Source organism: Antennarius striatus, chromosome 4, assembly GCF_040054535.1.
Source record: "Antennarius striatus isolate MH-2024 chromosome 4, ASM4005453v1, whole genome shotgun sequence".
In the NCBI taxonomy this organism is placed as follows: Eukaryota; Metazoa; Chordata; class Actinopteri; order Lophiiformes; family Antennariidae; genus Antennarius; species Antennarius striatus.
This window is the reverse complement of record NC_090779.1, coordinates 12,289,144-12,316,495: the sequence shown is the minus strand read 5'-3', so window position 1 is coordinate 12,316,495 and position 27,352 is coordinate 12,289,144. Positions and strand designations below refer to the sequence as shown.

The following is a 27,352-nucleotide window of genomic DNA, read 5'->3' as shown; positions in this document are numbered from 1 at the left end:
GTAGGAAATAAAAAAAACGATACTTACCAAGCAGCACTGGAAGCCCACCAACCAATACTGAGCAAATCTGCAATGGTAGGCTGAAGACCGGCAAAAAAGAGAAAGAAAAAAAAGAAAATAAAGAAGATAGGGTTGACAATTTTTTTTATTGATGAACTTTTTTTTGTTGATATTTTATATATATATATATATATATATATATATATATATATATATATATATATATATATATATATATATATATATACACATATATATACATATATATACATATATATAAATAGATAAATGTATATATATATACACACACACACATATCTGTATAGATCGACAGACAGACAGACAGACAGACAGACAGACAGACAGACAGACAGACAGACAGACAGACAGACAGACAGACAGACAGATAGATAGATAGATAGATAGATAGATAGATTGATAGATAGATAGATAGATAGATGTGTTTCTGTGTGTGCGTGTCTGTGGGTCCATTCCTTAAGCAGGTGGAATAAAGATACTGTAAATAAAAAAGTGAACAAAAACTACCAAAGAAAAAGTGATGGATGTGAAAAAAGGCTTGTGTAACTGAGTATCTTACCACATAGATGGAGCGGCGTCCTGCTGCAGCCTTGCTGTCTTTCTCTGGGTCGCAGACAGACTGGTAGTCATAGGTCTTGTTAAAGGAGTACAGGGAATTGTTGACCAGGTTGTTCATCAGCACAGGATCCACCTCGCCAAAAAACTGACCTATCTAATTGAATTCATCGACAAACCACACAAAGAAAAACATACCTCTGCATATCATTTCGTATTTTAGGATATTTTCTTGCTTTGTGCTGCAATTTACATTTGCATGTTCAGCCTATCAAAATTAGCTCATTTGACTCATAATGGCAACTCATATTGGGATTGCAAAGAATTTCTGCCAAAGACTTATGTTACATTATAATTAAACCAAAATATTAGGTTAAAAGTAAGTGTGTTTAACATAAACAAACCCCAAACTACATAGTTATAATCAGATATTTACAATGACAAGGTTATAGCTGAAAAACTATATGCACAATTGTGTGAGTGTGACTGCTTTTGTTTTAGAGCAGTCTTCTTAGGAATGAATGACTTTATTATAGTCGTCTGAGCTACTACAGTGTAGAAATGATTGTAATGTAAAAAGAAGTGCCTTTGCCTTGACTTAAAGAATCTGGAATGGATCCAAGAACTATATTTGCTTAACTATCACTTCAAACGTGACAGATTAAGAGGTTGTTGACAGGTGACAGTACTATGATGGAGTGTAAGAGGATCATATTTTAAAGCAAGGGTGCTAACAATTTCTCAGCATGTGAGATACTTATAAAATGACCAAGTCAAAATTATTTACCTACTACAAAAATGCAAAACACATATTTATTCATAAATATATTGATAAGTCTTTATATGTATAATGTATGTTGATGTACCTTACATAAATGAGTCCATACTGCACCACCCAACACAATTAAATTTGTCCTTTTTTGCCGTGTCCTGAGTTTATTCTGATGCCTTACACTGAATGGACTCAATCAGGGATGGATAGTCAGTCGGGACAAAAATGTTTCCTGTTGGAATTTGTTCTCTCTAATGCAATATGAAGCACCAAATATGACTAAAACTTGTACAATCGAGCTACTAAAACAGCATATCAAGAACGTCAATAACTACAGTCCTTTCTTCCCAAACAAATTGAGCGTTGTTAAAAGAAAAGGTAACATAAGACAATTATAAACCTCTAATCTAAAAAAAAAATCTATCAGTATTTTGAATGCTAAATATCTTGTCTCCAAACTGTAAACACTTAATTTTAGCTTAAATTGATTTTTAAATGATTGCATTCTGTGTTTATACACGGTTTACGTAATTTCCCATCATTTCAGGATTTGTGTTGTATTTTGACAACGGCACAAAGATGATCAAAACATTTTGCTCAATTCCAATGGACACCAAATGTATCACAAGATGTGAAGAGATGTATGAGGGTGCTTATTCAAATGCTTGAAGACCATAAACTCTGTGTCAGACAATGGGTAGAATGGATCAAAGACAGCAGATGTCCTGTCTTTACTGACATGAAATGTTTCCAACCCCACTGTATATCCAAACACTGACACCCAGGGGCCTAAAGCAGCAGCCTATTCACAAGGGACTCACTTCAGCTTCCACGACTAACTAAAAACCCATCAGAACCTTGCCTTTGATCCTCCTCCAGTGGCTAGTGCTTTAGTTACCGGATGTACGTGGATGTACTGCTGTCCTTCAGGTCTGACATGAAATGTTAGCTGAAATGGAGCTTTCACAGCTAACATACCATTCCCACATTTTTGAATTACAAGCCCTTTATTTGACCTATGTTTGAGATTGATGTGTTTTTGTGACAAAAGACATGAGATAGTGTGAGTAATAAAGTAGAGAAAAGTTTAAAAGTATATATGGTCTAGTTTGTCAGTTGTCATTGATTTGAACTTTTTTATCTATATGTATATAGGTGTTTCTTGAGATGTTTTACTTATTTATCACTTAGTATAAGCATGAACATCTTGCATTGCCCCTAAGTTGATGAACATGTTCATTAAATACTCACCAAAGAGATGTACTCATCCTGATTGGACATGAGAAGAAATCCTCCATCATCTAGGATTACACAGTCTATATGCTACAATGGAACCACATGAAGACAAAAATTCAATAAAGTCTACTGATAGAAATGCAGAAAAGAAATAATCAGTTTATTAAAATACGACCCCATGCAGTCTGATGTTGCTAAAGGACAAGCATCTTTGAGAGGACAAAAAAAAAAAAAATCAAGTGCTTCAGTTAAACTTGATAACCTGCATTGCTGTACCTTGTCGTTCCTCAGACAGCCACAGATCTCATCCTTGCACTAAAAATATGAAATCCAATAATGAATTAATATAATAAATAAGTATGGCTTATGAAACCAAAAAAACTTATTGCTCTGACTTACATTTAGTTTAAGTGTAGCATTCATGAAGCTGCTCATCCAGTATGAGACATTGAGTTTGACTCCCACCACTGCAAAAGAAGAACAAAACAGTTGATAAACTATTGTTCATTGAATAATGCTGCATCACAAGAATCATTATGTTGTCACCATGACTGACCTGCCGGTTTCAGCGTCACTTTGTCGACTGTGAGCTCAACTGCTTTGCTCACTAGGATACCAGAGTCAGTTACAGATTCCCTGTTCTCTGCTGCAATGGAAAAGGAAAACATAAGGGATTCAGTAATCATCATAATTTGACTAAAATCCTATTTAAAATGTGATTTCACATTGTGAATGAGAGTTCAACAGGAGAAAAATGGTATCATGTCTTGGGAAATTTCATACATTTTTAGCTTGGGGTAATTTATGTATTTGAACGGAGTCTGTGATGGCAGTACATGTGTTAATCTAGTCAAGTGTAGCTGTAAGCGCAGCTACATTATCCTGACTTTTTTTCTGTCCTGATGTCTGCTAGAAAGATCAGTACAGATAACAGGAAGGATACAGGGCAGGAGGGAGGGAGGTTGGAGATAAATGTTGAAAGACACAGTGGGGAAAAAGAGCAGAATAAAGAAAGTGATATCAGAAGTCTGGGAGTGTGATATTTGCCAGCAAGGGTTGGATGACGTCCAGCAGCAGAAAGCAGGTTAGGCTCAGTTCCAGGGAACATTGAAGATCCTCACGCAGTGCACACATACATGAATTTAAACCTCAAAAGAAAACTTACTGTTAAAAGATGGAGCTGTGAAAATATAAATGTCATTGTCCAGGGCCCTTTTGTAGAAGCTGGACTCATATGTTTCAGGATTCTCAATCCAATCTTCCCCGGCACTGAAAACATTAATACAGTCATGTAATATTATACATGGACTATTATAGACATTAAACGCAAATGTGTTTGAACTAGCTGAACAATTCATACTTGTATTTTTTAATCTAGAGTCAAATGTTAGTCATTAAAGTTAGAGTCACACCCTATCCTTTTATTATATTTTGAGGGTATAATCCAGTAAAAATAATAACTGATTGCATTACATTTTTTATCATCAAGAGGAATCTGCATTCATCTTCAATTGGAATGTTATATTCTAACCAAGTGGAGCCCCCACTTGGTTAGGGAAGAAAATAAGGGGCAATTGGCTGTTGAGTCTGTGGATTAAACCCATGTCCAATTCTGGCCCAGCAGTTCTGGAAGTTCAGCTGAAGTATTTCTATGAGAAGTCAGTGGAGCAGGTGACTTAAGCAGTTCTAAGAGTATTACATTCTGGATCCCTTTTCATCTCACGTATTTTCACCGTATGAAAATTCTGGAAGTCTACATGCTTTTATACAATTTCAGATTCATGAGAAACAAACTTAAAATACAGATGGGAGAGTACCTTCTTGGATAGACTCTTGTGATTCCTCCGTCTGTGGCTACAAACCTGGCCACTATCCCATCCCTGAGAGCATAGAAAGGCAATCAAACATCAAAGTCAGTCACACAAAGAAGAAAGTGCCTCTGAACTCATAGACCATGCTGCAGTCGTGACTAAAATCATTTCATACCCACAGTCACTTGTCTCTATTTGTCCTAATGTTTAACAGATACCCCGTGTGTTCAAATTATTTCAGACAAGTGGGCACGCCATGAAAGGAAAGGCACTGATGTCTTTACTTTATTTTCCTTAGTTAACAAATGCTTCCGCCCCTGACAGCCCATCAAGAGATTGTGGAAAAACATGTAGCCAGTCAAAAACGTATAGTATAACAGTTTCTGTGCCAGCTTTCTGAAATGACCTTTTGCTTTTTCAAACCCGAGAGTAAAATTAATGTTGAGCATGTCTTAGTCGAGTGCGGTACGGCTGGGTGTGATATATACTGTATTTTTGAAATTTGCTTTCATCGGGTTTCACCATTTAGAAACCATCAAATTACCCAGAGTAGAAAAGAAATTCTCTATGAAATGTGCATCAACGATGGTAGGACTAAGCAATAATGGACACATGCAACACAGATTTCTATGTTATAATAGATATATATTCACATCACTCACACTGCCTGCTCATTCCACAGTTTAACCAGCTCGGCTGTCAGTCCTGCATCCAAGATTAGCCGATTTACAAGGGACACATTACCTGTGGATTACAGGGAAAATACATTTAACATCATCACATCTTAGAAATGTGGTAATGGAAGCAACAAGAGCCTCAAAAAATGTTGGCAAGCAAAATGAATATTCACTGAATATTTTGACTTGAACAAGTAATACTACTGTTGGGTCACTGAGCAATTTGCTAAACCAAGCATCTTTAAGTAGATCTGTTCTTTGGCTGACAGTGAGATTACTAAAAGGACAGCTGATTGAGAGTACAAAGGTAAAAACACATGTTTGTCTTCAGCAAAATCTTTTTCCTGGATAAATGAGAGGGGAATGATCTCATTGCACTTTCAACTCATCCAGCAGGCACATATATTTGGAAGTCTTTCCTGAGTGCCTCGCAGATAAGAGGGAATATTTTTCAACTTGAGGATAGTGGTGACAGCAAGTTACTGAATTCTTTTCAAATAAAATGTATATGTTCCCAAAAGTTTTTGTAAACACTCTGATCAAATGGCTTGTGATAACGTGCTTCACAAAACCATCAATACCTAAGACTATGGCTTGACCTCCAGTTAAAATGGATTAAGGATACTGAGATCCATTAGCTGGATGATGGTGGTAAGCCATATCAGGATAAATGATCCATTGAATGATGACAAATCCAGCATCATGAATCACTGTGTAGCATGACAACATTGGGCTTCTAGGAAACTTAGTGGATCAAGCTGATGTCACTCTGCTTATACGGCACTAATCTATTGAATGAAGTCATGCTCTGACCTTCAGATTATAATCATCATGACATCAGAATGGAAACTTCCACCATTCCTAACAGTGAAACAGTCAATGTGTGTGTGTGTGTAGTACCACTCACATTACTTCACGCATACACTACAGTAATGCAAAACGCTGTATTGATTTAAGCAACATTGTGAGGGTCAGTGGAATACTATCGTATGAGTGCAACAGACTGACATCACAGTGCAAATGGGTCTAGTGGAATAACAGTGAGAAAGATGCATGACTCACATGCATCTGGAGTGTTTCTATCAATGTATTGGCTGAAGTCGAGGAGAAACTGGGTGTTGTTGAGTGACAACTTCAGCTCTTTGCAGTACTCCCTGAAGAAACGGTATTGATCAGTTTCAATGTCAGCCACACGTTTCTTCCCGTACAGTGAAAACTTGTTGTACAGCACTATTGAGATCACTTACCTTGGAGCTATGTAGGTGTAACCATACTCATCAAATCTCTCCAGCTGTAAGGTTTCCATGGCTTTTGAAAACACAAAGACACCTGGTTTCACAGTCTCATACTGTCTAAAAAGGCATCTTATATCCCCTGAGATCTCCTGAAAAAATGCTAATTGTATTAGTTGTATGTATCTGCCAGTTATTTATTATATTCCTTGTGATTATTGTTTTGGATATACACCATTCAGTTAGAACATTATCAGCGCTGACATGTGAAGACAACAGCATTGATTATTTGATATTAACACAGTCATTAATAAGATATAATGACAAAGAACATATATTGGAGTGTCTCCAAAACTACAGGTCTTCTTGTGTGTATCTACAGTGTGTACATAAAACAAACGTGGTCAGAGGAGGCACAGTGAAAGAGCTACATCAAAGCTTGTGGAGCTAAGGTGTGGAGCTAAGGCCAGCCTCATGTCTGACCTCATGGAGGAGCTACTGTAGCACAAATTGCTGAATTTAAGAATGACGGACACATGAAGCAGAAACACATAGTACATTACAACACACTATGGGGCTATGTAGAGTGTATATGCTGACCCCCCTCTACCTCTGGAAGCACCTACAATTGGTATGTGAGAATTAAATCTGGAGCATTAAACCTGGACCATACAGCTACAGAAGACTGTGGCCCGGTCTGATAACTCACTTTTTCTACTTTATCATGTGTAGTGCTGTGTAGCTAACCGGGGGACGAAGCGACAGTTGATTTTCTATAGGAACAATACAAGCCAGTGCAAGCAGTGCAATTTTTTTTGTTGATTTAGGACTCTGACTTAGGAATGTTTTAAGGAAACCAAAAACAATTTCAAGGTATTAATATTCTGTGAGAAAAATCTGTCTCTTGTAGGTGCATCTAATATCTCAAATGTGCAAGAACATAATGCAGCTGAATCTAAACAACCAATCAGAGCCGGGAGGAGTGTTTAAGGTATTGTAAATCACAGATGATGAGGTGTCACCACACTGTTCTATGTGAAGAGGGTGGCGACTCTCAATCACTCAATCAGCTTCCTCTGAGGCAGGGGTGTCAAAGTCAAATACACAGAGGGCCAAAAAAACAAATTTGCTACAAGCCGAGGGCCGGACTGGTTCAATGTTCATTTAAACATATTGAAATGAACATAGCCTATTAAACCAAGAGCTAACACAGTGTATATTATTTAATGATTAATTAAATAAATAAAGCAATATTGTAATTTCTTATGGCTCTGTCAGTAACTTCAAGGGGAAACCTTTTCAACAGGCAAACAGCAAAAAAAGTAAATGTCCTTTAAAAACAAATTATGTTCCTTAATATCAAGATAAATACATAAATAAAATGGTATGCATTATAAACTGAAAAAACATTATTGTGCGTGGATTATTGCATGAACAGTGATAATATTGTGCATGCACAATAATAATGCATTATTGTGAAAAAAAATTAAAAAGTTTAAAACATTATTGTGCTGCTCTATGATCCTAACAATCACTGCTTTCAAATATTTAAAAAAAAAAAAATCAAATCAGTTGTATCCTTTCTCATGGCTTTTATCTGTAATTTTCTCTGAGTCCATTCAACTGAAATAAATATAGATAAATAAAATAAAATTAATATATGGACAAAACAATACTTCCTTCTAAGAGACATTGTGTCTTTAACTGAATTTAAAACTGAAAATACGCTACTGGTCTGTGATGCTCACTTGTCTGTGGTTGAGCCTGAGGTTAAATGTCACTATTTGATTCGATGGTATTTTGCTCTGCAAGATGACTGCATGAGTTCAGGCATGCATGAGAGCAGGATGACAATATTACATTGTTCGTAATATTAGTGAACAACACATAGACATGGAAGTGAACTTTGCAGACTTATAAAACAATGGACAGATGTGAGGTGATGGATTAAGGTACAGTAGAGAGTGAAAGGAGTGGAGGAGGCATGATACACTGAGTAATACTTGCCTTGTTGCCCTGTAGTGACCCCAAAACCAGATGAGGAGAAGAGAAAATAGCAAAGACAAAGAGTGACAAAAAAGCATTCATCATCTGACAGATGATGTCATTCCATGGTGAAAATTATAAATATTTTCCGCAGTAGATAATAAAATATCACAGAGCAACTGCAGGGGGAGGATATTAAATTTCATAGACATACTTAAAAAAGAATGAAATTCTCAGAAGACATAGTAGACTTTTGGAAATACAGGACAGAAAAAGATCAGAGAACTAGAGTTGAATGAACAAAAGAAAAAACATGTAAACACACAGTGGTGATAAGAAATAAGAAATCCTCCTATTCTATGCTTTGTCTACCCTTTCTCTCTGTCTACCCTTTCTTCTTTCATTTCAAATCCTCTTTGGTAATTCATATCTCATAAATGCCATGACAGGCATTGATGGCCATCACTCACTGGTCCCTGAAACCAAAGAAATTTTGAACAGTTCATTTAAAATATATTGAGTTCTTCAGTGCAGTGTCCAATGCAAATGGACATTGTCTTTCCTTGGGATGATGGGAATCAAGTGCATGACAAAACAACATTGATCACCTCACACGTAATTAGCAGATTCATTGTCTTGTCTCTGTACCAGGGTTTTGAAATGATTTATGGAACGAAAGCGAAAACTAGAAACTTTCGGTATTTTGCGAGGAACAAAAACCAAACTGAAAACTTTATATTTTTTAATGTTACGGAACAGAATCGGAACAGAAAATAATTGTATACCGGTTAATACCGTTTTGTTTTTTTTTCATTCTTGAAAATGTTTAACCTCATGTTTCCCTTCCTGTCATTCACTCAGTGCATGTTGAGAGCAGAGAGAAGTTGAGGTATATCACCAGCAGTCAAGGAAAAGGCAGACTCACAACCTCGATTATATTCAGGTAAACAGGTAAACACTACAGTCTGTCAATTCTAAAAAATGTTTGATTTAGACATTAACTCATTGGCTGCCAGTCATTTTCAGTGCAGTGTGTTCCAGTACTGCCAGCGCTTTGCAGCAATTAATCTCCTTCGGTGGACTTCCTCCGACGCTCTTGATATTTATCAGTCTTTTCTTTCCGTTCTTGACCGATCACAACATGCTTTGTTCAGAGCTTAACATGTTCGCTCTCCATGGAGCTCTGACACTCTGACATACACAAACTTTGTTGCATCATAAACTGCTGCAACTTCTCCGTCTCACTCTGATTCTCCATCTTCTGTTATGTAACTGGATCAGTGCTGTTGTTCTGTTTACAGTATGTCAACTAATTGCCCTAATTTTAGATTTAAAAGTCCTAAAGCTACCTACTTATTTATATTTACAAGGAACATTATTAACCAGTTCGGGAATTTTATTTTTTTGTTCTAACTGGTTCAGGAACATCAGTTTATGAGTGGAATGTAAAACCCAAAACGTTCCGTTTCTGTTCGGAACGAACTGATTGGCAGAAAATTCTGTTTCAAAGCCCTGGTCTGTACTCTGGAACGGGTGTCTCTTATTGCATGTCCAATTGTTTTCCATACTACTTTCTTTCAACTTCTTTCTTGCTCTGTACTTCTGTCATCATCTCTTCAAACTGAACTTTATGCCATTTATGCACGCAGCATTCCTGCTATGACAAACAATTCTCATCCTTTCAACCTTTGACCAGGGACCCTCCTTTTAGGTGTTTGAGGAGCAAGTACACCCAACAGCAGAAAGTGGCAAAATAGAGTGAAGTCATTGGTGGTCTGACTCCATTGTTAAACTTTAGATGGCTCTACAGAGAGTCCCAACAAGTCCCATTCTCCCTATTAAAGTAGTCTTTGACAGCAATGGAGGACTTGTTTTTTTCCTTAACAGACCTCTAAACATTCTTTATGAGAAAGTGACAGACTTGTTATGCAGACAGGGCATGACACAGAGGCTCAAACACTCAATTAGCATATCAAATGTTGAAAAAAATCACAAATTGCCATTTGTGTTTTCTTTGTCACATTAAATTTATGAAAAATCCACTAAAGCCAGACGCTAATGTGCAAAATCTAGTGTTTTGTCCTGCTAGTAATATCCACTGGTCAAAGCTCTTATCTACCCGTGCATCTGCCCATCTATCCATCTATGTATAATTGCGCAAACACAGAGGACAAACATGCTTACACAATGCACCAAATGGAAAGAGAAAGGAATAGAAGTACTTGCCCCAAGTTGAAGCTATGAAAGTCCAGTGTAGAGACACGACAAAAGAGAGTAACAAAAATCTGAATCAAAAAACAGAGAACTGCAAGAAACACTTATATGGCAAATATATGGAGATATAAATATTTTCTCCTTGAGTTTATGACTTAAGCGACTCGTGACAAACAGACAGAATCCAGAGTACAAAAGTACATCTCAAACAAATAAAAAAAGGGAAAGAAAAAAGAAAAAAATACAAACTGAAAAAGAGGCAAAAGGGATACAAAGCATAAGAAATATGGGAGGAATAAAGAATATTAGGTGTGGACAGGTTTACAGATCAGATGGAGAGACAGAGAAAATCAGAGAGGCAGACCATTCCCAATAAAGTCTGTCAACTATGGGCCGCCTTTTACTCCTCTGAAAAGGCAGAGGACTAGAGAGATGGAACTGGCCACCAAAGACATTGAAAATGTTTCATTGCCAGAGGAAAAAAAATGTTAGAAGAGGCGATAATGAGCAGGGAGAAGAGGTGTGGGAGGTTTCGTCTTCCTCCGAGCCAGAAGGAGGACCAGAAGGAGGGAGTAAAGACGAAGAGAAGAGCAAACATACACAAGATCAAAAGAGCTAGTGCTTGAGAAGGGAAGCATGCACATCAGTGTCTGTGGGAGTAAAGGGTGGCTGACCAGAGGGTTACCCTACAAACGAAAAGCTCTGTGTGGATCTTCTGATCTCAGAAGCAAATAAAAAAGGAGTGGTTGTGGTTCCAGCAAAGCATATGTCATAAGTAATTGAATGTTAAATAAGTGATATAAAGCAAGTGGACATACCTAGAGGATGATCCAAAACAAGTATACATGGGACCTGAACATGAGGCACTGGCAAAATCTGATTTATGAATTTTGACACTGTCCATTATGGAAATTATGCTATACTTACACATAGCTTGCTTCATATCATTCCCAAGTTTAGCTTGAATGAAGTGTTCACTGTATTTAGGGAGAACAAGAGCCAGGCTGCAAAAAAGATATAATCATAATACTAATGAGATGTTTACCATTGTGGGTCATTGTGGCAAATCATTTTTCAACACTTCAAAATGATCTGCTGTGTCTTTGAGCATTTTTAGTTGAATGTGATAATCGAGCATTTCTATGAATAAACATAAGAAAATACATGACTAATTCAAGCTTCAATTTTTTTCTCGAATATAATGTATTTGATATAATGTAATGTTCTATCAGTCCGTAGTCTCCATGTTCTATCAGTCCGTAGTCTCCTCTGTCCTAAGCTCCTTCTCATGTTCTATCAGTCCGTAGTCTCCAGTGTGCTGTCATACGCCATTGTGTGATGGGGTGGGGGGGCCAGGAAAAGAGATATGGACCGTCTGAACAGACTCATCCGCAGAGCGGGCTCAGTGGTCGGGCTGAGCCTGGACTCTGTGGAGACAGTTCTGGGGAGCAGGACCATGTCTAAAATTAAGGCTATCATGAACAACACCAGGCACCCCCTACACACCACCTTCTCCCAGCAGAGAAGCACCTTCAGCGGCAGACTGCTGTCACACAGCGCCTCCACAGAGAGGCTGAGGTCCTCCTTCGTGCCCCGTGCCATCAGGGGGTACAATGACTCTCTCAGGAGGAGCGGGGGGGAGGTGGCGAGGTCAGCACGGGGTTGAAAATGGATTTAATTTAATTTAATTTTAATTTAATTTTATACTGTTATATATATTATTTATTTATTTATTTTTTATACTGTTTTATATTTTAATTCAATTTTATACTGTTTACATTTTATTTTATACTGTTTATATTTTAATACTGTAATATTTTTAAATTTTATACTGTTTATATTTTATTTATAGTTTAGTATATAAGTCCTGTTAGTGCTGCATGTGTCTGTCTGTTAGTGTAATGTATGTCTTGTGGCATGTCCTGTGATGTCAGTGTTTCTTTTTCTCCTGGTGTTTGTTTGTTTGTTTGTTTATCTATCTATCTATCTATCTATCTATCTATCTATCTATCTATCTATCTATCTATCTATCTATCTATCTATCTATCTATCTATCTATCTATCTATCTATCTATCTATCTATCTATCTATCTATCTATCTATCTATCTATCTATCTATCTATCTATCTCCCTGTATATTCAATGAAATGCAAAAAAAGAAGAAAAAAAACCTATCTGAAATATGCTGCATATACATGTAGCAGGGGTTCACTATAAAAACAAAAGACTGACCCCTATTGGCTTGAATAGTGTCCTCCATCAGCTGCATCACTGTACTTTATTTTGAATTATCTTTAGTGACATAGAGGCACCTTCATGAAGAGGAGTTAAATCACCTGTAATCTGTTCCATTGACTGGTGCCCATGTGTAGGTCCTGATTCCTCTATCTATGTACCTCTGTCAAAGATGAAACAAATGAAATGAAAATTCATTTTCAATATTGGATTTTTTTGTGGATAAAAACACTAAAGAACATTATCGGTATTTGTTAATTTAACTTCAATAGTTAAAATATTTCAGAAGTGCTTAAAATCATCTGTATAAAGTTTATTATTGTTTTTGTGTAATTCTTCACTTTTCAATACTTTTCAAATATTCTCTTACCTCATCCTGACTTTTCACCAGAGTGTGAATTGTAAGTTCACCCGTCTCTCCATCAATCATCATTTTCCTGATCTAAAAGGATGAAACACATTAAAGACAGGTCATTTCAGGAGTCAATAGATCTGATTCAGTTTGTATATTAAGTCTAATAAACTAAAACTAATAAGTTAGGAACAAAAATGTCACAGTTATCATCATAGCAATATGTGGAGGCATAAGACATCTGTCACCTCAGTGTGTGTGTGTGTGTGTGTGTGTGTGTGTGTGTGTGTGTGTGTGTGTGTGTGTGTGTGTGTGTGTGTGTGTGTGTGTGTGTGTGTGATTTCTGTGTGTCTGTACACTCCACCTCCACTTTGATGTCGTTCTCCAACTCAGCATCTAGAAAGTCTAAGGTAACGGGCTCCTGGAATTTAGGATTCTGTGGAAGAGATAATATTTCACTCTGAGATCTGACAATTTTAAAGCATAACCAGACACCAGATACCAAACCAAATGACAAGGAGTCATTTGGTTTGATTTCCCCCATTATGTTGAATTTATATTATTGTCATTGTGGAAAAAAATACGAACAACAGTTGGATGCCAAACTGAAAGCTAGACAATCATAAACCAAGAAGCCTCTACTTCTGGCTTAGGTTAGAATTACTGTCTTTCATATACAGTAACTCTGTCTAAAGTCTGAACTGCTGAAGTAGAAGTAAATAATGTGCAATGGACCATTTTACATTACTCTTACTATGGCGATTACTCAGAGATAAACAGTCATCCCCTGCATTTCACTGCCATGATATAAAAGACAATACATTGAACATTACCTATTTGAGTAGCAGTTTATTTTATATTCAGTAAATAACTGATCATTTTTCAAATCCAAGGTATGTAATAATAGGGAAAAACATACGGCAGTGTTCTAACACCATATCCATGACACTAGATGCAGCCGAAATCGGATTTGATACAAAGTGAAATTGGACCCTGTTAATGTCCTCTCTTAAAAATTCTATACATTTGCTTTGCTTTATTGTGAGATAAAATACTGGCAGTAATCTAGCGATTTATTCAACTGTGAAAATGTTATAGCTCCAATTCTGAAGACCCTTTGTAGTTTTGCAGGCCAAAAAGGACCTAAGAAAAACTTCCCCCTGTCCAATCAATTATTTTCAAATAAAGTTACCTAATTTTAGATCAAGTTGTAATGCACCAAGGTAGTAACAGACTGCAACATCCTGCAAAGGGTAGGTCAGGGTACCCTGAAAGTACTACCTGACAAATGCATAGGTTTGACCTTTCAGGGTATGTCAAAGCTTTTTTTTTTTTTTTTACATTTTATATACTGGTTTGATCCCTGAAGGAAAATTAAGCTAGCACACTCTAGCTATGCACTAGCTTCGACCATAGATCAAATCAAGTGCATAAGTAAATCAAAGCACTAGCTTTGATCTATGGCTTACACTGGCCTTCTTCCTAGTCTTTCTCTCTTATCCAGTTCCTGAGTGTACAAAAGTTGAAATTTGACCTTGACTTAGTTTTCTCAAGGTCAAGGTCATCACCTCATTTTCATCCCCTTTCAAGCCGAGTAATCTGCTTTTTGTTTAATCGTTCTATCTGCAATGGTTGCGAAGATATTTGGTGGTCTAACGAATGAAGGGACGAAGGAATGAACGAACGGACGAACACACGAACACAAACAATTACAATACGTACATCACCGCTTTGAAGCGGGATGTAAAAATTTGGAAAAACATATGGCAGTGTTCTAACACTATATCCATGACACTAGATGCAGCAGAAATCAGATTTGATACAAAGTGACATTGGACCCTATTAATATCCTCTCTTAAAAATTATATATGTCTGCTTTGCTTTATTGTGGGATAAAATACTAGCAGTAATCTAGCGATTCTCTATAAACCAGCAGTACATGGAATCTGACACCAGACGGTCCCCCACAACGTTTGTTCACTCTGTGAATCACACTGCGGGGCAATGGGGTGAGAGCATATCAATGTTGATTCAGTGTTTTCTACATAGTGTATAGTGTTTACATTGACACATGCAAAAGGTCACATTTCAGAATTTGAACATGATAATAATCAACAGAATGAGAAGTTAATAGTGGCTAAATACAAACATGTACATTTCAGAGAGAAATGAAAAAGCTTGTTACTGAATTATTGATTCAGGGACCAGAATACGATCACTTGTTCCTCGACCCTCTAGAAGAAAGCAAACTGGGTCACAATGGTAATATTTAGCATTCAGTGTGTCTGGACGTTAACTTTATCTGTTGCAAGAAATTTCAAATTAAAAAACAAACAAAACTAAGCTAGTATGTGGTGTTTAAAGTTGCGTGAGCATGCAATTTAGTCAAAAAGGTTAAAAAACAGTGACTATGCTACATGGCAATATGGCAATGTAAACATATATTTTAGTTGAAAAAAATACCTCTCAAGAACCATTGGTAATAATGATATTGCAAATAAAAAATCTATAAAGAGCAAAAGCGTCATTTCATAATAGATTTATCATATGCATAAAGTTCAGTGGCAAAATATTAAACATTTTTTAGTCATGGAAATTAAACTTGTTGGACAGACAAATGGAATCCCATGTGCCCCCTCCACCGTTCATGTGAGGTATTAAAATCAACTAATCAATAACAGAAACTTGATGAAATAGACATGAAGTCTTCAAACAGTTATATATCTTGTTGTGTTGAGTTCCTTACATTTAATGGTGAGTGAACCAACATGAACCAATAGGGGATGATGGTTAAGTCGAAGCATCTCAATGTGAAAATCAATTAAGAAAGAAGAAAAAGATGAAGAGGCAGAGCACTAAGTGATACAGAATGAATTATCAAACATGCACAAAAAAGACTGGGTATGAAAACAACAGGCATGGGAGTACAGGATGGAGCACATAAAATTAAAAAAAGATCAAATGACAATCAAGGGAGAAGTGACTGTGGAGCAACAGGATTAAAAGGACCAGTGAAAGAGGGAGTAAAAATTATTTGTCATTTTGTTCGATTTGTTAGAGAAAGCTGGAGTGTGAGATCAAAATAAAAATGAATTTGCAACAGGGGAGGTTTTTGCGTTGAATGTTAAATATATGGAAATATGATGAAATTACATGAAGACCTACAGCTGAGATAGAAAGAGATGAGACTCAGTAAATATTCTCAAGGCCAAATGTCACCATCAGCATTCACACAATCTGGTTTGACTGATTCAGTGAATGTTCGACAGGAGCCTTACAAAAATACTGTACACACACACACACACACACACACACACACACACACACACACACACACACACACACACACACACACACACACACACACACACACACACACACACACACACACACACACACACACACACACACACAGATGGTTCATAGGAAGCAAAATAACATCAATGCTACGGATCTTCATTTGATCAAAACTACTTAAAAAAGTACCTCAAACAAATAAAAATAAGGGAAACAAGAAAAAAAAGAAAACCTTTTTATAGTTTGTCAAATCATTTTATAACCTTAAGCATACCCATATTTGGACTTTAAGTAGTTAATGGTGACTCATAACCAGTAACACCTTTTTGATGTATGATGGGGCAAATTGTGGGTGACTGACTAATCATCTTTTTTTTTTTAGGCAACATTCTGTCACGAAACATGCTACCAAAAATGTGTACACTTACAAAACATGCAAATCATATGTTTGCAATGTTCTTGCATGATCACAGCAGCATATTTAACAAGAAACAGAAGGCTGTAGCATTAGGTTTAAGGAAATTCAGACAGCTTTATAGATAATGCATCATGCCTACAGAGACTGCAACTATATATCTAAGGGGCTACGATACAGAAAACTGTCACTACTTTCAGGAACTATCTCTGCTCTCTGCAGTACTAGCACTTAGTCTCACCTCATGAAAAGTGACAGCATACTTATTTCTGAGTCTGAGCTTCCTGTTACGAATCCTTGTCTAAGAAAGTTATGAAAAGATGCACAGTGATACAGATGAGAGGGAGAGAGAATGTTTGACAGGAGTTAAGTGTTCCAATCTGTCTGAAAATCGGTCTGGGATAAAAGACAAGTGGGAAAATCCCTTCATTCCAAAGAGAAATGCATTATTACAATCACCATTGCATGTATCTGTTAAACCAGACACATATAAAAACATATACAAGTACAGGTAGTTCTCAACATACAAAACAATTGGTTCCAAGAAGGTTGTTTGTAAGTCGTTATTTATTCAATTTCAATCTTTAATCTCTATTTGAGGTCAATTACATACCATTACTACTCTAAATACGAAAGTACTATTCCCTAAGACTTACCGGAAATAACTACAGGACATAAAAACAACACAAATTACAAGTACTGGCCTTTTTGAGTTAAGTCTCTCTGGATTATACTTTACATCATTTCACTTGACTTCACTCTGTCCGCCACAAATATTGGACTTTTAAAATCACTAGAAAACTGTTAAAGCACGTATTATGGGAATAATGGGAATAAAACAAATAATCATATTAAAATATGTAAGTATAGTTCATTTTTCTACTGTTAAAAGTCACTTTTAATTTATGTGTTTGTTTTAAATCAATATTAATTTACGGTAAGATTTTGCTATCTATAATTTCATTCTTAAGAAGAAGAAGAAGATTAAAGAAATAGTCACAGCTACCATCATTTTCACTAGTCTTTGCTTTATCATCCATGATAAACAGTAATGTATCCAAGGTATGAAGCCTGACAGTCTGAGATGCTCACAGAGACAACAATAAATAAGAGGAGGAGTTATCCAGAGCTGTTTAAGTCAATCCACAGGACGTTAATAAAGTTCTTGAAGATGTTTCGTGTTTCATCCAAAAGACTTCTTCAGTTCAGAGGGTGGCTGATTTGAATGAAAATGTAGTGTTGGACATGTGTGAACGCAGCGTTGCTGCTCAGTTGGGGTTGTGGCAGAAAGGGGAACTGCAGGACAATAGTCGGATATAGCGTTGTGCAGTCTTCATGTCTCCGAAAGTTTGTAAATCAAATGTTTGTATGTTGAGGACTACCGGTATTATAGATGCCTACTTCCTACAATCCACTATACTACAATGTCAAAGCTATCCATGTAACTTCCAGAAGCCTGGAGGCATCATTACATACATCATTTTTAATTTATCATTTTTTGATATAAGAATCCTCAAAACAATAATAATTATTAAATTTAGAAGCAAAATGATTTTATTTTCATTTGTCTGTTTGCTTACTTTAGATTGTGGATTGATGAATGGGATTCTAGTGTAAGTCACAAAAATACAGCTCTTTCAGATGAAGAGGAGGTGCCGCTCAGAATGTCACCACCTCAAACTGCCTGTCAGAGCCTGTTGAAGTTGGAACCACTTTCAGGATTATGGCTGAGTTTTGCATTTTTATTACCTACCAGTGCCAAAAACATTCTGCTGCCCTGTTTAGATCTAAGAGCTTGTAAGGATATTTAGGGGTGTTGGTGACAGGAAAAGTAAAAATAACGTGGAAAGTGATATACAGTACGACCACTTGATGATTTCAATACTGTTGTAATACTCCAAAATGTTATCTAATGAGTAATACTTTCTATTAAATTAGATAAATGTGCAGTCAAAACTTAGATGAAATGATACATATAATCTTACAAAGCACTGCTGAAGAAATGAAACTCGCAAGAATAAGGTCCCATGGTGGAACAAATCAAATTATATTCTGGTGTGCTACTAACAATTTCAAACACTTCATCTCTTCTATATGCACCAATTACCTTTCTTATCCCTCATTCTAAAAAATATATTACAGTTTGCTGCCAAATCTATTTTATCTCCTATATTGAATGACCTTCCAGCTGATAGTCATATTCTAACTGGGGAATTGATTCATTCTGTGAAGATTCATGAGGTGACGGCACATGGAAGTTTGAAAGGAGAGACCGCTAGTCAGAAAATCATTTACTGAGAGTAGATACTTATTGCACAACCATTTTGAAAAGCCAGGATATCTAGTCATTCTTCAAGACATAAGCCACACAAAATGACTAATAGAGCCAGATGCCATACTTTTGGCTGGAGGTTGGGGTGCAGCAGGACATATCCATTGGGATCAATGGCAAAGTAGTATCCATTTGGTCCAATCTGAGGCAAAGAATGAAAAGAAGAGAGCAATATCAGATTTTTGTATGCTGAAAACACGATGACGGCATTATCAACCAAAGTTTAAGTCAATCCAAACAACTTTGGATAAACATGACCTGGATTAATGAGAACCTACACAGACATAATGCATTATCATAAAAATGCAAAGTATAATTAGTTAATGGCGAGCACAATGTATGTCTCTGTGTCAGTGCATGTGATCACAGTGGGTTTTCAATTCACCGTGAAGCGAGGTGTAAGCTTCTTGATGTCATCTAGTGACACGTCGATTCCCATCACACCTAGTATCAACTGGTTCTGATGCTGAAGCAGAAACAAATGAGAAAAGGTAAATCACACATGTATTAAGCAGACCCCACCACCAAAGTGTTGAAACATACTCTACCTTGCCATTCCTGTCATCTTTTGTCCTGGTTTTGTTGAAGACAGGTAGTGTTCCGGTGATGACCAGACCCAGTTCCTGGTGGAGAGTCAGGCAAACACTTTTCAACTCAGGAATCTCATCGCTTTAAAATTTGAATGGCAGGAACTACTTTGAACCCATAAAATAAATATAATAACTTTAAATAATAATGATAACAGCATCATACCAAGGCATCGAGGTAAACGTTGGTCCACTGGACTTGTTTGGCTTGTTTGTCTGCTAGAACCATTGGTCTTCCAAGAACATCCAGGTACTCCTATGTTAGATGACCATTACCATTATTTAACCAATGTAAAGAGCATATTGACTCCAAATAATCATCATAATAAACTATTTTCTCACCTGTGTGTTTATTCTGATAGCTCCGATGGAAGGAATCTCATAGAAATAACCTGGAGAATTATATAAAGGCATTATGCCACGGTAAAACAAAGGTAAGACAACAACAATAAGCCGATGATACTGTCTACAGCATAATACTGCAGTGTAGTCTATTTTTAGTGTCAGGTGAATTATCAGATAAAATAGTTAATACAATAACCGAAATAATTTATTTAAGTAAATGTCAATTTAGGACATTTTATCAAAGCAGATGAGAAAAGATTGGAGGGCCGCTCTGATTCGATTTTATCATTTGACCACTTGTTCATTAAACCTAATTGTGCTTTATGTATTATTAATGCCACCGGTAGACCACGTAAAAAGAATTAAACAATACTTGTCTAAATGTAATTGATATAACAAAAACTAGTGAAGTCTGAAAGAATTGTTAAAAATTGAAAACTTTGGTGATGGTATATGTTATGATGTCGGTCATACCTTTGTTGGAGCAGGCCATCCACTGAATCGGTCCTTTATCATAGTTGTGCTGTCCTACTGAGAAGGTGAAAATCCTCACCTGGAGAAACATCATGTAAAGTCAGTAAATATTTTAAAAACTTATTCATTTGTCTCTTTTATACTCTTCTACAGTAATTTCAGTAATCACTGTCATCATCCTCTTAAAGTGCAATATTATACTGACCAGGAATGTAATGTAATTAGCTAAAAAAGTAATTACTTTATTTGAACACAATTTTAATATCAATATAAATTTAAGGTAAATGAAACTTCTTGGAAATTATCTTGGCATATTTTAAGTGAATACTGTATTTCATATTTCAGACAAAGCAAGATTAATTTCCTGTCACAAAAACAATATGTGATATAATTTCTGTCTACAAAGCTGTTAAACCGTCTGTTCTCTTGACATGTGTGTTGAAAAATGTTTGCTGTTGATACAGTCTAACTCGTGATTTTTTTGTGTTTGTATGTGAATGCGTGTCATCAGCAAACCTTTTTATCAGCATTGTACTTCTCCAATATGGCCTGGGCTCGTTCCTCTCCACCATCAGTAAACAGCATGATGATCTTATTGCAGTTTGCTCTGCTCACATTTGTCTGGTCAAATGAAAAGACATGTATACTCACGTGTAATTTATTTTAATATAGATGCGGTTTATGTTCTAAATGCCAGTCTATCCTATTTTTGTCCTGTTAATGAGGTTAGTTCACAAGGTTATAGATTTTTTACATATTAGGACGAGACAGAAAATCTGTGAGAAATCAAATTCCTACAGCCCCATATGGTGCCCCTAACATCATTCATTGGGATCCACTGAAAATCAATCCAAACCACCAATCAGAGTGAGGGAGAGTGTCTGATAATGAATGACTGACTGACTGACTGACTGACTGACTGACTGACTGACTGACTGACTGACTGACTGACTGACTGACTGACTGAATGGATGGATGGATGGATGGATGGATGGACGGACGGTCGGATGGATAGATAGAAAACACCTTACACATAATGCTTTGGGAATTTTCTGTTTGGTGATATGCTATCATGATGTTAGCATTAAACTGGTGGATGCTACAGGTTTGCTAATTTGGTGGAGCATTTGGTTCAACTTGACCCACTCTTGATTACTTTTGAACACTGTATCATAGTATCACTGTATCATGACAGGCTTTTAAAAATGGAAGAAGGGCAAGTTTTGTGGAATTGGACAGAGGTGTGGAAGAGATTACAGGATGGAAGTCTGTGCGTCAGGTGGAAAAGGACGTAAAGATTGACAGAATGACATTAAAATGATACATTGATTTGAAGCAGTTTGGAAAAGTGAAAGAACAGGGCATAAAAGAACCGGACAGACCCGTCAACACTTGCATCTCCACTGAGATGGAGCTTGCAGACCACATACATAAACCTGAAGGAAAAATAAATTCTCATTTTGATGTGCATTCATGAGATTTATATTTTTGCATGAAATTACCACAATTACCTGGCAGCTGTCAGCACCCCCAAAAATGCATCTACAGTAGTGACTGATGTTGCAATTATAGTTTAAAAAAAGAGCATCCAACATGAAATTTTTGTCAGAAACGATTGGTTCATGAACATCTCAAGTTAAAACTGGAACAATTCATTCTCTCTCCATACATGATCATACCCTATTAGCCATCCAATTTTTCTTTCAAAGGGTTGACAGCTGGGCGGCAGTAACTCATTTTACCAGCAGATGGCAGTGGAAGGCAAGCATATTCTCTAGTACTGTACTGTTGAAAATGTGGAGGTAGAGTACAGCATCTTAAGCTCTCAGAAAAACAAAGTAATGTTCTTTCATCAACAAAAAATAGGAAAAGTCTTCTTACCGCAGAGAGCTGCTCAAAAGCAAATTCAAAGCCCTTTGTGTAGTTTGTGATTCCTTTAGCTGAGATGTTCTGCACAGCATCCTTCAGCAGCTTCTTGTTCCTCACATTGGCTTGAACCAGATGGTCAAAACAGGCTGTCTTCTTCACCCTGGTATTGAACTGAATAATGGAGGATACCATAACCACACGTGTAGAATCACATTATACTGATGCAGCAAGCGAACATAAACACTTCCACCTGGCCTTGGCTGTTATCAAGAAGTGGCAAACAGACACATTCATCAAGTCCCACTAATTGCTTCACATCCTTGGAGCTCAATGATTTGGTACCCATGGAAACAAGGTTCTGCTGTATACGAGCAAGATTAGGCAGCAATACTATCCTTGTTAAAGGTGAGACCTCCTCATCTCCACACTTCAACACACATATACATACATACTCCACATAATTAAAAAAAAGCCTATTTTCTTCCACACAAGGCTGAGCTCAAGGACCAATTCAAAATTCTAATGGCAATATGCACAAATAAAATAATTTGTATCCTGATAGAATATATAATTTTGCTAAAAGAGGAATATTAGACAGGTGTTTAATAAACCACAATGTTGTAGAACGCTTCTAAAACAACACAGCATCTAATCGATTCCTACTAATCAATGTGTTTCTGTGAGACAGTCAATTGGGAAGCTGGAAACACCAGTCTACACAGAGAAGAAAAAAAAAAAGCCAAGAGAAGCCGGACTCTTTTGTGCGCCAACGCGTGTGATATCCTTCATGCTTCTTTGAGATTGACAACAACAGATACACACATCTCTGTTGAAAGGCAGAACAACCATAGCTGTGGTAGATCAAGGTGAAAGCACAAACTAAGCACATAAATGACAAGCACACACAAGGCACCAACTCATATTATTTATATGGAGACTTACCCTAACTGTAACTGCTATTTACAAATCCAAATGTATGTAAAATATGTAAGGTTTATATCCACACAACACAAGAAATTCAAATCACATAATGTTGTCAGGGGCATCTTTTATCTCGTAATTTATCTGTAGAACAAAAGGAAGGTGAGAAAGGAGTGTGGGCGTGTGAGGAGCAGAAAGTGACAAGAAGAAGACAGAAAAAGGAATGGGGGTGTGTGAATATAATAGCAGGGCAATGACAAGGCCTGTTACATGTAGAGAGAAATTTGTATGGCAATCATATTGTGAGAAATACGCTCATTTTCCATTAATAAACCCATTGTAACATGAATGAAAAAAGCATAACTCCTTGAAAAAACAGTATTGCTTTGCCCATAAAAGTGAAATACTACTATTCCCTTAATTGTGATCCTATAGCAAAAGCTTGTGTGTGTGTGTGTGTGTGTGTGTGTGTGTGTGTGTGTGTGTGTGTGTGTGTGTGTGTGTGTGTGTGTGTGTGTGTGTGTGTGTGTGTGTGTGTGTGTGTGTGTGTGTGTGTGTGTGTGTGTGTGTGTGTGTGTGCGTGCGTGAGATGGTCCAGGTTTTAGGAATGGATTAGTGATGACTCAAGAGAGGCTAATCGTCAAACTCTAATCCTGCTGGACTCTCTGCTGCTCCCCCTGCTAGACTGACAGTGGCTAACAGCGCTGATACCAGCTTACACAGGGCTGAACAGGCTGAATAAAAGTGAAGGAGGCTCAGCAAACTGAGAGGGTGAGGCACATCAAGAGGAGGATGAGGACAGAGAGAGAAAGCATGAGCTCAAAGGAAGAGCCATCAGCAGCTTTCTGACCTACTGCAGCTGTTGAGGAAGTGTGAGAACATCTTCCAAACCAAATGCCTACTTCGTCCCTGGGCTACAGTTAATGAGGAGGGATTTATGGGTAATAGCAGAGATTAATGATTTAGTGTTAGGTTACAACACCCTCAGGACCAGACATAGGACACCGTATGTGTCTGTGAGTGAGTGAATCATTGACAAAATCAGTGGGAGAATATAACATAGAAAAGACTGTATGATTCCTGTGCATTATGACGGTAATTTTGTATATATTTGGAAATATTAAGGTGTCTGTGTCCAGATTCTAAAAACTGACATATTGCTACAAATACGCAAACTGTACAGTATGTTGTAATCAACTTCTACTAGATTTTCTCACAGTGATTGTGCACAATCTAACTGCATAGCAGTTTTACACATAGATAAAGTGGTTTGGATAAAGTTGATTTAATGTTACTGTTTTCAATCTGTCTGGTAGCCTAAGGGTTATAATTTGTTTTATCAATGAAAAGAAAAGCGTTAAGGAGAGATCAAGAGAGTGATGGATGAGTGCGTCCTCCGAGCTCAATCCAGTCAGAGGTGTAACTTCAATTCCTTGAGTGGGAATGTGGGGGCAGGTGGGATAGAGTTTTTAATCCCGTACACCAAATAGAGCAGTGGGTATTTCATTAAAGGTTCGTTTCAGGGTGGCTAGACCTGAGAGAAATCCATATTTCAGTACTTGTCATCTATCTCCCTGTCTCTGTTTTGTGTGTGTGTGTGTGTGTGTGTGTGTGTGTGTGTGTGTGTGTGTGTGTGTGTGTGTGTGTGTGTGTGTGTGTGTGTGTGTGTGAGTGTGTGTGTGTGTATTAAAAGCACATAAATTGAGGTGTCGACTGTCCCTCTTCTTAGCATGCGCATCTTTAACCTCCACCCCCTCGCAGAAACAGATCATACATCATAAAAGCAAGGGTTTAATAATACTCACGTAAACTACATTGACATAGTCATCATCAGAAAGTGTCTCCAGCATCTCACTGACGGAGGTCCTGATCAGTTTTAGAGTCAAGCCAGACACACTCCCACTACTGTGAAAAGAGAAAAAAAAATACCTGACAAATTCTCACTGCAATCTGCCAGCTCAGTTCTCAGTTCTTGTCCTGTGAGATTTTACTTTGTGTAATTAGAAATGTTTGAGCTGAGGGGAATGCATTAAATGATGTGGTCAGGCATGTATTACATCAGGAGAAACTCTGATTAATGTGAAATGTTATGGATCATTGAGGTTTAAATGTAACTCACGCATCCACAAGGATTAGCATATCTTTGGGTGAGGCAGCTCCTTGGATGTACCTGGATTAGTTGTCAATAATGAATAAATGCATTCAAATATTAACCAATAAATTACACATAAGCGAACATTCAATGAGAACAGATACCTTATAGCGAATATCTTACCATGGCCTCCTACGGACATCATACAGGTCAATTTTACTTGGAGTCTTGCGTGCATCCATCCAAGGCGAGGCTTTAGGGGGGAGATGAAATCTGTTCTTATTATTTTATTTATCACAAAAGGAATATATTAAAGCATCATTTCCTATTTTGAGTTGTTTTCTGACAGATCAGTCTGAAGCACCAAATAGCAAATATCTGTGAATGTACACTACCATACTCAGCCCAGAGGTGTCTTGTCACTGGGTTATATTGGATGTAAAAAAGAACACATGCTGGGACTTTAAATAAATAAACAATTTAAAAAAAACATCTTTGCCCAATCATTACAAACACCTGGTGGAATTGGATCCTAACTTTTAAGAACATATACAGTACATGGTATATACAGTATGTACATGAGAAATATCTAGGTATGTTAGATGTTAATGTACCCTAATGACTTTCATGAATAGGTAACCATCATGAAGATAAGATAAAAGATTAATTTGAGAGGCAAAGCCCAGAAAGTGGTTTTGATTGTTTTGACAGTAATCGTCTTCTTTATGTATCTATGCTGTCAGTGAGGGCCAACCAAGAAAATAAGTCAGTGTGAGGGTAGGTGACTGTCTATAATGCATGCTAAGAGGTAAAAGTGGGAACAAAGAGAAAAACATTCAGAGCCAGTGAAAATTCATGAATATTAAGACACAAACCCTTCTAGTAAAGCCATACAGTCAATAACAAGTAGTCTCATGAATAGAAATAGCTTTTCAGAGAAAACATTCACAGATGGATGGATGGACAGACGGACGGACGGACGGACGGACGGACGGACGGACGGACACACACACACACACACACACACACACACACACACATATATATATACACAGTATATATACATGATAGATGGATAGGTAGATATGCTCACAGCATAGAAAATCAGTGCAAGTAGAACAACAGTGATAATTTATTGAGATTATTTGCTCAGTGACGCGTGAAAGAAGCACCCCTGGTTGTTTGTGGGGTGATTAAGAGCCACATGCTCTACCGTTGGTCAACCAAGTAATAGTTATAATCATTATTGTAATGATGCCTCCGATTTGAAAAATACTATAATTCGCATAGCTTCAGAATGATACAATAAGGCAAGCACACAAACACTTTAGAATAAAACAAATAATTATGAAGGATTTTGTTTTTTATTACCTGGATAATAGCGAGCCAGGCCTGTTGCACTGCCAAACACCTGCCAGAGGAGGGTCGGGTCATCTTCTCTGTTCTTCCTGAACACTTCCTCCAATTCTTCTGTCCAGTTCAGCTCATTCAGCACAATGTTAGCTAGAAATCCAAACACAACCACAAGCACACACTGTGACTCAGTGGCACAAAGTTTTGTTATGTATCATTGCTATCAAATGTTCATTTTACACATGTATTCAAATATGTGCAAAAACAACTAAGTTGTTTAGTGGTGCTGGTATGAATATCTTTGAGGACAGTAAAAGCCATCAACCAAATTAACAAATTTACTCGCACATAGGCCCACTCAGAGTCAGCCCACTTGCCCAGCAGGACATGCCTGTAGTTAAGCATAACCGGCAAGTAGTGATATTCAGCATAAAATGTTGAATATGGCTTTCTGGTAATGTGTTTGTGCTGTTTAAAATTAAAATGTCTCTAATTTCACCTGTAAGACTCACATTGTGTGTCTCTCTCTCTGTGTGTGTGTGTGTGTGTGTGTGTGTG

The 27,352-nt window shown here is 37.1% G+C and overlaps 1 protein-coding gene across 5 annotated transcripts in view; it reads right to left on the bottom strand.

Annotated features, from left to right (window-relative positions):
* The window catches only part of LOC137594046 (voltage-dependent calcium channel subunit alpha-2/delta-1), a 74,530-nt gene that overhangs the window by 6,194 nt on the left and 40,984 nt on the right, over positions 1–27,352 (bottom strand). For 3 of the 5 annotated variants that reach the window (XM_068313267.1, XM_068313268.1, XM_068313269.1), the window contains exons 7-34: positions 26,813–26,944; positions 25,625–25,694; positions 25,469–25,519; positions 25,155–25,254; positions 22,441–22,599; positions 21,076–21,180; positions 20,560–20,638; positions 20,083–20,132; positions 19,907–19,996; positions 19,702–19,776; positions 19,539–19,619; positions 19,221–19,295; positions 17,063–17,122; positions 13,474–13,530; positions 13,128–13,199; positions 12,859–12,920; positions 11,450–11,526; positions 6,338–6,398; positions 6,153–6,244; positions 5,076–5,157; positions 4,420–4,482; positions 3,768–3,871; positions 3,159–3,248; positions 3,002–3,069; positions 2,879–2,917; positions 2,618–2,689; positions 599–751; positions 28–80 (exon numbers count right to left, since the gene is read on the bottom strand). In XM_068313267.1, coding sequence (XP_068169368.1) covers positions 28–80; positions 599–751; positions 2,618–2,689; positions 2,879–2,917; positions 3,002–3,069; positions 3,159–3,248; positions 3,768–3,871; positions 4,420–4,482; positions 5,076–5,157; positions 6,153–6,244; positions 6,338–6,398; positions 11,450–11,526; positions 12,859–12,920; positions 13,128–13,199; positions 13,474–13,530; positions 17,063–17,122; positions 19,221–19,295; positions 19,539–19,619; positions 19,702–19,776; positions 19,907–19,996; positions 20,083–20,132; positions 20,560–20,638; positions 21,076–21,180; positions 22,441–22,599; positions 25,155–25,254; positions 25,469–25,519; positions 25,625–25,694; positions 26,813–26,944 — 2,272 coding nt within the window. Of the gene's footprint in view, positions 1–27; positions 81–598; positions 752–2,617; positions 2,690–2,878; positions 2,918–3,001; positions 3,070–3,158; positions 3,249–3,767; positions 3,872–4,419; positions 4,483–5,075; positions 5,158–6,152; positions 6,245–6,337; positions 6,399–11,449; positions 11,527–12,858; positions 12,921–13,127; positions 13,200–13,473; positions 13,546–17,062; positions 17,123–19,220; positions 19,296–19,538; positions 19,620–19,701; positions 19,777–19,906; positions 19,997–20,082; positions 20,133–20,559; positions 20,639–21,075; positions 21,181–22,440; positions 22,600–25,154; positions 25,255–25,468; positions 25,520–25,624; positions 25,695–26,812; positions 26,945–27,352 lie in introns of all 5 variants that reach the window. The other 2 variants (XM_068313270.1, XM_068313271.1) reach the window with 1 other exon arrangement.